At 49.7% G+C, this 14,869-nt stretch overlaps 1 protein-coding gene across 3 annotated transcripts in view; it reads right to left on the reverse strand.

Annotated features, from left to right (window-relative positions):
• HYDIN (HYDIN axonemal central pair apparatus protein) overlaps positions 1–14,869 on the reverse strand; it is a 134,379-nt gene that overhangs the window by 96,956 nt on the left and 22,554 nt on the right. For all 3 annotated transcript variants that reach the window (XM_083749879.1, XM_083749877.1, XM_083749878.1), the window contains exons 9-13: positions 13,652–13,835; positions 4,849–4,948; positions 1,594–1,712; positions 751–974; positions 215–282 (exon numbers count right to left, since the gene is read on the reverse strand). In XM_083749879.1, coding sequence (XP_083606005.1) covers positions 215–282; positions 751–974; positions 1,594–1,712; positions 4,849–4,948; positions 13,652–13,835 — 695 coding nt within the window. The remainder of the gene's footprint in view (positions 1–214; positions 283–750; positions 975–1,593; positions 1,713–4,848; positions 4,949–13,651; positions 13,836–14,869) is intronic.

The raw sequence follows: 14,869 nt of genomic DNA on the forward strand, positions 1-14,869 counted from the left end.
TGGTGGCCCTTAGTAGGAAACAGAACACTAGAGTATTAGATGGATGTTGGTCTGATTGAGCAACACATTTATTATGGCCTTAAAGCCAGTCTAGCCTACAAGTAGGATTCACAACTGGCCTTGTTTTTAAAGAAATCTAACTAATAATTATAATTTATTATTATACAACTACTACTACTACTATAAAAAAAATCCACAAATAGTGCAAACTTACCAAAGGAGACATCCCCAAAATTGAGGGATGGGACATTGAAATGAAATGTCGGTCCAATGACGCAGCCCCTGAAAGGGAAAACAGAGACTCCTTTGTAACAGGACTCAGAGAAAAGTCACCTTTAGTTGAAATAGTTAGCAGAACTTTTAGGGCCAAAGGCTCCCACCCTGCCTTTGCAACACACACAAGTGTGCTTGTCAGGGGACCAAGGGAGAGAGTTATGCTTCAATTGTTGTGGAATACAGAATCTAACGCCAGATGCATTTGGATATACATGCACATGTGCACATATGTGCGCACACACCCATCTGTGTCCCAGACTACAGCTCAAGACAGCAGTAGAGAACTGGGACCTCCACTGTCTGCATAACCACCTTCTTGAGTTATGAATGTGATGGACATCAGGAAGTGGGTTGTCAGTACAGCTTTGTGTGTCTGTATCTCTACAAAAATGTTTTCTTTTTAAACATCAGTTTTACCTCGAAACTTTCCTAAGGATATGCTTGAAACTCATTGCCATGGTTTCTCCAGCTTACCTAATCACTAAGATCACAGGCTGGGGAGATCCATTCACACTAAATTTGAACTCTTCAAAGAACTGTCCCAGGATAGTACAGCTGAAGGTGATCTGAATGGCCTGGTGGCCTCCTGGCTCAATTATTCCTTCACTGGGCTGAAATGTGAAACAGGCACCCAGGGCCGTGGATGGCCATATCAGGCTGAAGAGGGCATCAATAGCTCCTTTGTTAGAAAGGATGGCCTGCAGCAAGGGAGAGGAGAAGATGAAAACAATCTTAATTCTCAAAGAAGCAACTCATTTACATTTCTGTTAAAACTGGTGCTGCTGGTGAGAGCCAGTGCGGTGTAGTGGTTAAGAGCGGTAGTCTCGTAATCTGGGGAACCGGGTTCGCGTCTCCGCTCCTCCACATGCAGCTGCTGGGTGACCTTGGGCCAGTCACACTTCCCTGAAGTCTCTCAGCCCCACTCACCTCACAGAGTGTTTGTTGTGGGGGAGGAAGGGAAAGGAGAATGTTAGCCGCTTTGAGACTCCTTAAAGGGAGTGAAAGGCGGGATATCAAATCCAAACTCTTCTTCTTCAACTTCCATTCTATTGTTACCGTCATCACAAATGTCTAGATTACATAATCCTTGGCTAGGAATGTGGGAGGTTGGCTTCTATGAAACAAAGGTAGATAAGAGTGTTGGACTTTAGACAGGGAGACCTGAGTTCAAAACCTCACTCAGCTATGACTCTGACTGGATGGCCTTGGATACCCTGTTTCTCTTAGCCTAAGTGACCTCAAAGGATAAAACAATGTGAATGCCCTAAGCTCATGGAAGGAAGGCAGAGCACAGCTCTCATGAATAACCGGACTCACCTCATAACTGTGGGCTGAGCCAACAAAAATTTTCCCAACATCCAGCTGGTCAAAGTTGAAAAGCAGCTTGGGGGCCATGGCCTCTCCTTTGATGCGCAGAGGGAGCCGGGTCTCTCGCCCTGAGAAGATGAGACTCTACCTTTAAGATATGAACTCAAAAGATACTGAGTGGAAGGAAGCACTAAAGCAAAAAAGTGAAACTGGACTGAGAGAAATAGTTGAAATAACAGCTAGGGTCTTGTCTGACCATCAGGACTGTTTTGCAGAAGTTGTAATTTCAAAGTTACATCAATTTCTGAAAAAGCATGAAAATGTAATGTTGGGATATTCTAATCAATGCATCAAACTCAAGAGAAATGGTGCAGAGAGGGCTAAAACTCAGAACCAGGTCCATACTTTGAACACCCGAGTAGACAGATATGTAGCCAGGAAGCCAACTCAAGCAAGGCAAGTTCTGACTTACTTGGAGTCCTGGATCCATCATGTTGGCTGGACCTTTAGTGTTACTACATGTTACTACTTTGGCTTGAGCCCAACATACTAGGAGGAAAAGCTCTGCTCAAAAGGCAAAGCTCCTGGTTAATAATAACTGAGTCTTTCTGGTGGGCTTTCCAGGGAAGTATCACTCCCTCTGGGCTTTAGATGAGAGTATATATACTTTATACAAGAAGAAAAAGCCCACTGTGTAAGTGGATGCTTTAATTTGTAGTCTGTGTGGCACATTCATTTGTTGAATCCTCTGCTTTAGCCCTTAAAAAGTTCCTGTTCTCTCTCTCTCTCTCTCATCACTGCATGGGGTTTGCTTGGCAACAACCACACATGGTAATTAGCACAAATGTGTACTAACACACTGCATTTGTGTCTGGCAGCTAAAACGGCTGTCCCTGTTTTGCTTCCAGCCAAGGGAGTTATTTTAACTCTTTCCTCCTTATAATTCCATATCGTGGGACTGTCACAGCTTTACAGGGTTAGGCCTGCAAATGATCCATGGGAAGGGACAGCAGTGATGGCATAGTTATGTCAGGGAGAAGCCAAAGTCCAGAGCAGCAAATAAAAATAAGAGCAGCCAGGGCAAGAACACAGTCATGGTCATATGGGGTGGTCAAGTTCCGAAAGGCAGCAGTCTAGAAGTGTGAGGTGCAGCATGGGAATTTCTAGAGCAGTTACTCCCTCAGGAGGGACAGTTATATAAGCCTGGCAGTCAAGTTCCTATTGGCTCCCAAGATCACTTGGTCCAGCTAGGCAGATCAATAGTTCCTTCTGCCTGACAGCTGCTCTGGCAGCACAGAAGGGCAGGTGCCAGGGCCCTGTGTTGCCACATCCCCTGCAAGACAGAAATAAAGTACAAGGCAAGGAACCCTTATTCCTTACATTAGGTCCCTTCATTTCTGCATATCCTTCTGTTCTGATTTTTTTGTTATCCTCTTTCTAGTGACTTCCTGCATTCCAACTCTCCCCCTATTCTGTATCTTTGTACATTTTCTCTCATCGCTTCTTATTTATGGAATATATTACTAGCCCACATTAATTCATTCAATTGTATATTTTTCTTTTTAAATAATAGGACGTTGAAGTTCCTTTATTTCAGCTGCCCTATTTCTAATTACAGTTGGCTTTCATGCACTCCAGTTCTTAGTTTTGTTTCTAATATTTTGTTGTCAAAATAAGGTTGTCAACCTCTATTTTGATGCATTTTCTTATAGCACCTAAAGTTAGCTTAAGCACTTCATAAATTATTTTTACTACTGTTGTTATTAAAGCTGAAGAAAATTGTGTACTTTTCTGCTGTACTTGTATTTGAAGTGCTATCCATCCTTCCAGATGTTTTTACCACTGAATCTAAGCAGGCTAGCTCTGATCAGTAGCTGGATAGGACACTGCCTGAAAACCAGTCTGCTCCCACTCCCATGTATGTCACCTTGGGTTCCAGGATGCAAGAAGGGCAGAATATAAACCATACTAAAAAGAAAAGGACCCAATTAAGGCTGGTCCATTAACTGTCCCACCAACCTTGGTCTGCCATCAGCCAGTCCCCACCTGTCTGCTTTCGTACATCTGTTCCAGGGGCTGCTGGCACTGGCTGTCAGCTTTTTCCTCCTCAATCTTTGTGTTGTCATTAAGTAGAGAGGAGGATGGGGGCAAAACTAGAATTAGTTGGCTCTGCCTGTCTTTGGCTCTAGCTCCACTTCCTACTGGCCTCTCTGCCTTCCACCAGCCACCACTGATTAGACCTTCCCAGCCCTATACTGGGGATCAGCAGTCAAGTTCTTCAAGGAATAGCTAGCAAGTTGTCAACAAATATAAATTTCTTTTCCCCTCTCCATGGAATTCTGGTGGATCAATGTGGCTTATTGTGAGTGGCTGATCATAATACCATTTCTACGTGCTCTTGCAAAGCCTACAAGGATATGGTTGTTTTCTTGAAAGATTACGAAGTACCACAGAAGTGGACTTAAGTCTTTTCCCTATCTGCTGTTTCTCTACTCCAAATATATCCTCCTCCTAGCAATATTTTCCCCTCCAATTGCATTTGATACTCAAGTTCAGTGTTCCAAATGTTTGTGGTGGGAACATTTGAAACAACGTGGAGAGAAATTAAGTTTGGGTGAGATGATATGGAGTAAAAAAGTGGCTGTGGAGAAAGGGTTACACACTCCTTCCCTCCCCCAAACACTCTTCCATTCAAGATTTACACACACACACAGAGGGGAATGTGTCAGCAGCTGCTATTGTTGCAAAGACTGCTGTGCTGGAGACAAGCACCTCCTGCTGCTGCTGCTTGGGTCAGGGAAGTGGCAGAAGCAATGCTACCCTGGTCTCAGCCTCTGGCCAGGTTGGGGGTGGCCAAACATGGAAGGAGAGAAAGAGAGGAATGGAGGAAAGATTCACATGGCCCTTCTGCCCCACACTCACTAGCAGCACGATTTCCATGCCCCCTTGGGCCTGCACCCTTGGTAGAGGCCAACCTCACCAATAGCTAGGTATGCTCCTGTCCAGAGCCTGCAACAACACACTGCATCTCTGCAAAGGGCAAACAAACATGTTCAGGGCTGGTTTCTTTCCTCTTGTCAAGCAGAGCAGACTAAAACATGTGCTTCAGACTGTGCTAGGCACCTCCCAACCAAGGTGGTAGGCATCTGATGTAACTGGAAGGCCTACTGATCTCAGACTCACCAGAGTGCGTGATCAGACTTCAGGAATTCTGAAAGCACCTACTGTATCCCATAATGACAGTATGAGGTGGGAATATCATACCTGAGATATCACAGTATACAGTTCGGTGATAAACCCCAGCTTCTTGTGGCCTGAAGATCACGCTGATTTCGGTTGTGGAATTGGGCCAAACTTCTCCCTCCTAAAGATGGAAGGGAAGTGATATGTGAGGTCTTTCAAAAACACTTTAAGCATCGCACTTCCAGCTCTGCCTTCTCAACATGAAGCAGGTCTAAATAATCCTTTCATCCTGGGGAGCAGGAAGTGCAGCATTTGCTGGACTGTCTTCTATGGTCAAAGATTCCAACAAGACCCAGCAAGGCAATTTCCCAACCCAAAATTAGGGGCACCTGGGGCCTCTAAAATGTCCCCTTCCCCTTGCTAAGCTCTCCCATACCATCTTTACTCAGTTTCACACATTCAAGTCTCATCCTCCCTACTTCTGTCTGTGCATGGAGCTCCACTAGCTTAATAGGACCTCCATCTTCAAAAACAGTGTCCCTCCAAGTGGCAGGTGCCAGCAGCAAACATGTGTTTGTGGCTATTTGCTTTATGCTCTGCTTGTAAGCTTTCCAGAGGCATTTGACAGGTTTCCATTGGAAACAGAATTCTGGAGTAAGTGACACAAAGGCAGAAGCCCCTAATGCTAAAGGACCCAATGGAGCACCTCACTTTTTCCTCCAAGACATCTGAAGCACCCCTAAGAGCCCAACCCTTCCTTCAAGGAAGAAGATACCACCTTCTTACCCAAGCAGGTTCTTTAATTGCTCTGTTGACTAACCAACCAGTGCTCAATGGAGCAGCACTATCCTTTCCCAAGACTTGGGCATTATGGTCTTGACAGTGACCTTTTGAACCACTGAAACAACACACCTGACTCATGCTCAGTGTGTCATCCAGCAACTCTCTCTGCTAAACCTTTTGCAGTAATCTTTGGCTGCCTTCCTTCCATTTTATACTTGTACCTTTCTTTTTTTTAACTGTATGTATCTAACGCTTTACATTGAAAATTAGGAAGCTGTCATACACATAGTCAGCCCTCTGGTCCATCTAGCTCAGTATTGTCTACTATTATAATAATTAAATAAAATTAAATAAAATTTGTATACTCCCCTACATCTGTAGATCCCAGGGCAGTTCACAACATAAAATTACAATATGAAACACACTCAATACATAATGAAAATAAGAACAAAAACAGAACAAAAATCCCCCTTCCAGTCTACTCTGACTGGCAGCAGCTCTACACGGTTTCAGTCAGGGGTCATATTGTATTGTTGACAAATCTGAAGATCATAGTTGCTACTCCCACGTCAAATATTTGACTAAGGCACCAGAACAGGAACACTGAACTCTGTGTATCACAGGATATGGCTTTCCAATCTAATGTTGGTCTGATTATTACTTTACCTTGCTTTCTTTCAAACCTCATACAATAAAGTCACACAGGCCTCTGACAGAAGCCTAGCAGAGGTCAAGGTATATTGGTTTGATCAAGTGCTTAGAACTTTATCCACACAATCCATTAAGTTATCAGAAAAGACCTGGTATGGCTTTTTTTTATAAAAACCTATTGATTATCAGAACTAATGCTATTTTCCTCTTACTGCTTACAACCAAACATATGAGCTAGTTTGTCCGCACATGGGCTGGGAAGCAGAGGTGTATAGCTATGTGTGCTGGATGGTCAGTGCACACAAATGAGTGGGCATTTCATTTCAGGGGTCTTGCAGCTCTTACCAAGAGCCTGCAAAATAACAGCCCACATTGAAGGGTCAGTGAGCAGGACAGATTCAGATAGGTTGGCTGCATAGCCATCATTTCATGCCACAATCAGCAAGACCAAGGATGCCCTTACAGATGGAGCTAGCTTACCAGGCTCCTTCCTACCTGGCCTCTCAGAGTTTCGGATGCAGCCCAATAAGATTGTAAGAATTGCATCACTGGAATTGCTGTTTATTCCCAGCATCCTGTTCTCAAGATGCATTTTACTCTATGACTTCCCCAGGGAACCAGAAAGCCAGACACACCCAGGTAAAACTACCCTGTTAAGAATGGAGCCATCAGAAGCTCATTGCCTTAGTGTTGCCTCCTTGGCACACATTCCCAGACAGTCCTTCCCCTATTAGCTGGAGTCATCACCACAATATCTAAGCTTGCAGGCCTACCTCAAAATATTATGGGCTTATTCAAGACAAATGCAATACATCACCAGCTAATTAAAAGGAGCTCAATCTGGTAAATATGCATTTGCCAAGTGGCTTTCTAGGCGGTTGAGTTTAGCTGTGTTTCAGCTTTTATTTGCTGCTGCAACAATCTGATAAGAGGGTATAAAAAGTTAAATTTCCTGACAGAGCAGCATATTTAAAGGGGAGGGCAGTGATGTCCTGTCAAGGGCAGTGCAATAGCAGCACACACCTTACCTCCTTTTGCTTCTGGTTTCCATTTCCAAGGAGTCAGCTTGCACATGTTCACAATGTGACTTGCAGCTAATAGATGTTGCAAATGGAATCAAAGCTATTCAGCAGTTAGACGAGCAAAAGCCACCTGGGCTTCCCCCAGAGCTTTTTTGCTGACAGATCATGCTTCTTTGCAAAACCAAATCAAGCTAAATTTGAGATGTACTCTGAAAGTCAGAGTTGCATAACCATTTATTTCCCATGGGCTTGGAAAGATGCTCAGATCATTTGGCTTTTTACTTTCCACAAACATATTCTTTTTTTTTTTAAGTTGGGTTCCTTTATTTTTCCATAACCCTTTAGTTTCAGAATCTGTCCTCAAGTTGCTTTGTTCAAGCAACAAGATTAGACTAGACCACAAAGAGCTTAGATCTGCAACCCAGAAACAACTCTTTACTAACACCACTTACTGACTAGGTGGCTCTGACTCACCAGTGGGTCTCTAGAGTGATGCCTGCAGACTAGTAAAAACAACAAATCATCTTGGATATAGCCTCGTTGGCTTTTGTCATTTACTGGTTCCCTGCTGGAGATCTTGCTCTTCACATACAGTTTGCACAGTGAGAGATCTTCAGTTCCAGATTTTCTGCCTTAAGTAGCAGGTTGGACTAGGTAACCTACAAGGACCTCAGTCCCACAGGAGTCAGTAATGACCACCAACCTAGGTGGCTTTAAAAGAGGATTCACCAAATTCATGGAAAGGGCTTCTGAATACCATTTGCTAGAAATCACAGGAAGGGAGAATGCTTTTGTGCTCCGCTCCTGCTTGTGAGTTTGCCACAGGCATCTGGTTGGCCACTGTGAGAACAGGATGCTGGACCAGATGGGCCACTGGCTTGCCGGGGTACGTCGCATGGAACTCTCGGAGGCAGGCAGGTGCGTGGACGTTGGCCGCTGGTTCCCAGGAACGGTCCTCCGGTCCGTACCCCTTCCAGTCAATGAGATACTGCAGCTTTCCCCTGCGATATCGGGAGTCCAGGATGCGTTCCACCTCGTACTCAGGCTCTCCCTGAACCAACACTGGCTGCGGTCGGGGACGGTTCGGGTGGAACTCGTCGGGTGGGGCCACCGGACTCAGAAGGGACCTGTGGAAGACCGGGTGAACCTTCAGGGTTGCAGGTAACCGGAGACGGAATGCCACAGGAGAGACTTGGTCCACGATAGGCAACGGGCCGGTGAAGCGGGCGTCCAACTTCCGCGAAGGTCGAGAGGGGTGGAGGTGGCGAGTGGAGAGCCAAACCAGGTCACCGACGCGAAGTTCCGGCCCCACCTGGCGGTGGCGGTTGGCCTGGGCTTTGTACGCTTCCTTGGCTCGGTGCAGTTGCTCCACCAAAAGCTGTTGCTGGGACTGGAGCTCTTGAAGCCACTCCGTCACCGCCGGGACCGCGGAAGCCGGCAGCACATCTGGAAACAGCCGTGGATGATAACCGTAACTGGCCTGGAACGGGGTCTGCTGGGTGGACGCATTCACCGCGTTGTTGTAGGCGAACTCCGCCAATGCCAGGTGGTCGACCCAGTCATCCTGCTGGTAGCTACAGTAACACCGGAGGTACTGCTCCAGCACCGCGTTCGCCCGTTCCGTCTGGCCATCGGTCTGTGGGTGGTAGGCTGACGAGAGGCAGACCTCTGTCCCGAGAGTCTGGTGTAAAGCTCGCCAGAACCGGGACGTGAACTGAACGCCCCGGTCGGACACCACGCGCTCAGGTAGGCCATGCAGGCGGAAGACATGCTGAAGGTACAGCTGAGCGGTTTCCTTGGCTGTGGGTACAGATGGGCAGGGGGCGCAGTGCACCATCTTGGTGAAATGGTCGGAGAAAACTAGAAGGCAGGTACAGCCACGAGACGGGGGTAAGTCCACTACAAAGTCCAACGAAACCGTGTGCCAAGGGCGTGGTGGAACTGGCAATGGCTGAAGTAGGCCGGGGGGTCGCCCGGTAGGGCCCTTGGCGCGCCGGCAGACATCACAACCAGCAATGTAGCGAGCCACGTCAGCCTTCAGGCGGGGCCACCAAAACTCACGACTTACCAGATGGGTGGTCCGATACCGTCCAAAATGCCCCGCTGCTGGGGCATCATGAGCCATCCGGAGAACCTCCAGCCGCAGTGGCCCTGGCGGGATATACAGACGACCGTGGTGCAGCAGAAGGCCCTGATGCAGGACCAGCCCCGGATACTGAGGGCTGGACCCTTCAGCCAGCTCCCGGAGTCGTTCCTGGGCCCAAGCGTCGACCCGCTGCTGTTCCCGCACCCGAGCCTGCAGTGGCTCCGCCTCTTGGGTGGCCAGGAATGCAGCTGGAGGTAGGATCGTGGTGGGTACTGCTTGCTGTACCGTGTCTGCGTTGTCTTCAGGTTTCCGGGACAGGGCATCCGCTTTCTGGTTCTGAGAGCTAGGGATATAGCGGATCCGGAACTGAAACCGGGAAAAGAACAACGCCCACCGGATCTGTCTTTGGTTCAGCTTGCGGGTGGTCTGGAGGTACTCCAGGTTCCGGTGGTCGGTTCTCACCTCCACCGGATGTCGTGCCCCCTCAAGATGGTGGCGCCAGACCTCAAAGGCCACCTTGATGGCCAGTAGTTCCCGCTCCCACACAGTATAGTTACGCTCCGCTGGTAGGAGCTGGCGGGAATAGAAGGCACAGGGTAAGAGTGGCGCTTCAGGTCCATTCTGTTGAGACAGGACGGCACCGAGAGCCGTACTGGAGGCGTCGGTCTCCACCACAAAGGGTCGAGAGGGGTCAGGGTGTTGTAAGATTGGCGCCCTCTGGAAACAGGCCTTCAACCCCTGAAACGCCTCCTCTGCCTCCTTGTCCCAGGAAAACAGCGTCTTTGGGCGCAGTAGCCGGGTCAACGGGGTGGTGCGATGAGCATAATCTGCAATGAAGGTCCGGTAGTAGTTGGCGAACTCCAGGAAACGCTGTAGGTCCTTGCAGTTCCGGGGTGCTGCCCATTCTCGAACCGCTGCCACCTTCCCAGGGTCCATCTGCACCCCATCTGGAGAGAGCCGGTGACCAAGGAAGTCCACAGTCCGCTGATGGAACTCGCACTTGCTGAGCTTTGCGTACAAACGGTGCTCACGCAAGCGCTGCAGCACGGTCCGGACATGTCCCTCATGGCGAGCCGGGTCACGGGAGTAAACCAGTATGTCATCCAAGTACACCACCACGTACTTGTCTAACAAGTCCCGGAACACGTGGTTGATGTAGCGTTGGAACACAGCAGGCGCGTTGCACAAACCAAAAGGCATAACCAAGTATTCGAACTGCCCGTACCGGGTCCCAAACGCTGTCTTCCACTCATCCCCGGCTCGGATCCGAATCAAGTTGTAGGCCCCCCAGAGGTCCAGCTTGGTGAACACCTGTGCCCCTTGCACCCGCTCCAGCAACTCCGAGATAAGGGGCAAGGGGTACCGGTCTGGGATGGTAATTTTGTTCAGGGCTCGGTAATCATGGCAAGGGCGGAGTTCCCCACATTTCTTCTTAACAAAGAGCACTGGTGCTGCGGTAGGCGAGGTGGAAGGCCTAATAAACCCACGCTCCAGGTTCTTGCGCAAGAAGTCCTGCAAAGCCTCGCGCTCTGGCTCTGTTAGAGAATATAAGCGACTCACTGGTAGAGGCGCTCCGGGTTGGAGGTCTATGCCGCAGTCAAAAGGCCGATGCGGCAGCAGCTGGTCTGCCCCCCGTTCCTCGAACACGTCCTGGTAGTCCTGGTACACGGCTGAGAGCGTGGGTGCTGCCTCCTCCGTGGGCGCGGCCACCAGCGTCTCGGATTGAGCATGGGAACATGGGTCTGGGAAGTGCACAGTCCGTTTGACCCAGTCAATCTGAACGTTGTGAGCTTCCAGCCAGTCCATCCCGAGCACTAGGGGGAACCGGGGCATAGAGGCAATGTCCAAAGTTTGCAACTCCCGGTGCTGCTGGAGACACAGGACCAGGGGCTGGGTCTCCTGAGTAACGGCACCTGAACGCAGAAGCCGTCCGTCAATTGCTTCCACCTGGACCGGTTCTGGCTTGTTCCGAAGTGGCACCTGATGATGGGCAGCAAAAGCAGCGTCCGTATAGGAGCGGGTTGCTCCTGAATCTACCAAAGCATGGGTGAGGATCCAGGGCCCACCTGGAGGGTATAAACGTACCGAAACCATAAGATGTTGCAAGTCCATTGGTGCGGGCCCATTCTGCGCTGTTTGAGACCCCCGGTAGCTAGGGCCATCAGCTACTGGGGTTGGCGGTTTCCCTGCAGCTGGCGTTTCTCAGGGCAGGACCGAGCGTAGTGTCCACTTCCGCCACAGTAGAGACATAGATTTCCCTCCCGACGCCGCGCCTTCTCTGCGGGGGAAAGGCGTGGCCGCACTGCCCCGAGCTGCATAGGCTCCTCTGTTAAATCAGTTGTGACCGTGGGGCTGCCAGAAGGAACTGGTGCCGAGAACTGGAAGTGTCGGCAACCCCGGGCCTGACGACGATCCTCCAGCCGGTCGTCTATTTGTAGACTCCGTTGAATGAGAGTGTCTAGCGTGGTGGGGCGTTCCATTGTGGCCAGCTGGTCCAGTATCTCGTCCAAAAGCCCTTCGAGATACTGGTCCCGCAGTGCCGAGTCATTCCAGGTCAAGTCCGGTGCCAACAGCCGAAACTCCATGGTATATGCGGCCACCGTGGACTTGCCCTGTTTCAACCGCCGAATCGCCCAGTTGGCTTGACTCCCTTTCTGGGGGTTGCCGAACGCGGCCTCCAAAAGATTGCAAAACCCCGTATAGTCTGCCAGCAAGGGGGAGTCTTGCCTGAGTAGCGGCAACGCCCACTTGGCCGCCTGGTCCTTTAACAAACTAATCAAAAAGTGCACCTTGGTGCGGTCGTCAGGAAAGTTCCGGGCTCGCCCCTGAATATACAGCTTGGCCTGGGCAAGGAACATGGGAAAGCTGGCCGGGGCCCCATCAAATTTCTCAGGCAAAGCCACTGGGTACTTGCCAGGAGCCGGGGCGTCGGCCCCAGGAGCCGGTAGGGCTTCCAAACGCTGCTGAAGTGCCGTAACCGTGTCGCTGAGCTGCTGCACGGTGTGAGTCAAGGCCTGGTTCTCCTGGGCCAAAGCCACCAGCGCAGCAGCCTGGTCAGCCATGGCCTCTGGCTCTTCCCGAATGCACCCCAACGAAGGGGGAGTGCGGGTGTGGCGGGAGCAAACTGTGCTGGTCCCGGGGTAAGGTACCGTGGGCGTAAGCAGAGTCCACACGAAGAGGGGCGAGGTCCGAGGCGGAGAGCCGGGCGGGGGACAGGAACGCTGGAACAGGAGACCGAGCAGGGAACAGGAACACCGGATGATCAGGAACAGGAGGCCGAGCAGGGAACAGGAGCACCGGATGGTCAGGAACAGGAGGCCGAGCAGGGAACAGGAGCACAGGAAGGTCTGAAGCCAACAACGACGTTGCTCCCGCAACCTGGGACCGGGCTGACTAGGCCTTTATCCTCTTCTAAGGCCAGGGGCGGTCCCGGCCCCCAGGAGCCCCGCCTCCTCTGGCCTTAAGGCGAGCACTCCTCCTGGGAGCAACCAGTTCCCTTCGCCTCTCTGCCCTAAGCCTCTGCAGATCAGGAGAGGCCGAAGGGTTACTGGGCCCTGGAGGAGGCTCACCTGACGCCACTGAGTCCTCAAGCACCTCTGGGGCCAGAAGGGTTTCACCTGGGGCCAGCTCCTGGTGCTCTGCCACAGGTGCAGGCTCTTCAGCATCTAGGCCTTGCCCCAGTTCAGCCGGCCCTGGAGGCGGGGACTCCTGTGCAGGCTGGGATTCCTCTGGTTCATCCTCTGAATCGGAATCCCAGGCCATCACAGCTACACTGATGGTGGCAGTGCATCTTGCATTCTGCCAAATCCAAGAGCCCCTTAGCCAGCATAGCTCAAACACAGGATTGCCTGGTCAGCCTTCTATCTCCAGCGTGAGGAGAATAACAGGTACAGTGGTATCTTGGTTCTTGAACGTAATCCATTCCGGAAGTCCATTCGACTTCTGAAACGTTTGAAAACCAAGGTCCTGTTTCTGATTGGCGCTGGCACCCCAGAAACAATAGCTGACAACCGCATCAGACGTTTGGCTTTGGCTTCCGAAAAATGTTCGAAAACTGGAACACTTACTTCTGGGTTTTTGGTGTTCGGGAGCCGAAATGTTCAAATACCAAGGCATTCGAGAACCAAGGTTACACTGTCTATGCAATTTGACACTGTTCTATTTTAATAGGAAGGAAGGAAGGAAGGAAGGAAGGAAGGAAGGAAGGAAGGAAGGAAGGAAATTTCTCTTACAAAGTTTGGGTGAGGATTACTGAGAATACCCAAAAGCTTCTTTAGAACACAGCATACAAATAGCATAGGCACTCCTATGCTTGTCATAATTTCTAGGCACAGTTTCTTACCAGAGGCTCAACAGTAAAAACGTGATTGTTGAAGAGCATGGAGTCTTCCTGCACCCTGGCCTGGCGGTTCTGAAAGGTACGGGTGACAATGGAGAGATGCTCACGAAGATCAGGATGCATATTACACTCAGCCAAGAGCTGATCCAGCACACCCTCTTCCTCGGCCTGCAGTGTATGGCATATCCTGGAGCCGCAGGGGGAAAAAAGGAGGAAATGGATCATGTAATAGAAGAGAGCAAGTGAGGATGGCTGGAACTCTCAGGCTACAACTGGCATTTGCTTGCAGGATAAACAGCAGGTTTTCAAGATTTGGGGGAATTTTGAGACCCATCCCTCCAGCTCTGACAGCCAACACATCAAGCAGCAGTCTTGGGATCCTACACAACTTTTGAATTTAGCAAGGCCTTAGGGCAGGCTAGGGGAGTCTGCCCTAGCCTGCCCTAACCTCCCCTCTAGATATTTTAGACTTCAACTCCCATCAGTCTGAGCCATCATGGCCAAGGGTTAGACATGATAGGAGCTGTAGTCCAAAACATCTGGAGGGCACCAGCTTGAGGAAAGTTGCTCTAGGCTATGCCCCTCTAAGACCTTCTCTCTTGCCTTAGCTGCTCTCTCATTCTGACTAGGCTGAGAGGGCAAGAGAATGAAACATGTGTGTGTGTGTGTGTGTGTGTGAGAGAGAGAGAGAGAGAGAGAGAGAGAGAGAGAACACACACACACAACAGCAACAATTTAGTGCAGGCATGTTTAGTACTCCACATTCTAAAAGGGTATGAGGTACCCATCTTGCAAGTTAAGAAATGCCAAACCAATGAAGGTGGCCTAGTAAAATCAGCCTCAGCTCAAATGCGCAGTCCTCTTTCCCCCCTTCAGCAACCAAGGCCATCTTACTCAAGTAAAGCCTGGCTTAGCATTCTAATAGGAAAGTGTGGGGGATGAGGCTGACTCCTCCTCAACAATGGATAATTTTTTCATCTATGCAGCAGCCATGGCTAACTTCTTTCTAATATAGTTTTATTGATTTCCAATATATAACAATTACAAAAAAGAAAGAAAAGAATACAAAAACAAAATCCCAACTCACCCCTCTTTCCCCTCCAGGACAGGTCAATCTAGTTAAGTTTGCCAAAGTCCAATCTGTGGTTTCAGTAGTTGCCATTCTTCAGGTTGATCAGTAAAGTATTTTATAAAAGCCATGGCTAACTTTAATTAGTTGAA

Source organism: Podarcis gaigeae, assembly GCF_964106915.1.
Source record: "Podarcis gaigeae genome assembly, chromosome: 8".
NCBI classification, from domain to species: Eukaryota; Metazoa; Chordata; class Lepidosauria; order Squamata; family Lacertidae; genus Podarcis; species Podarcis gaigeae.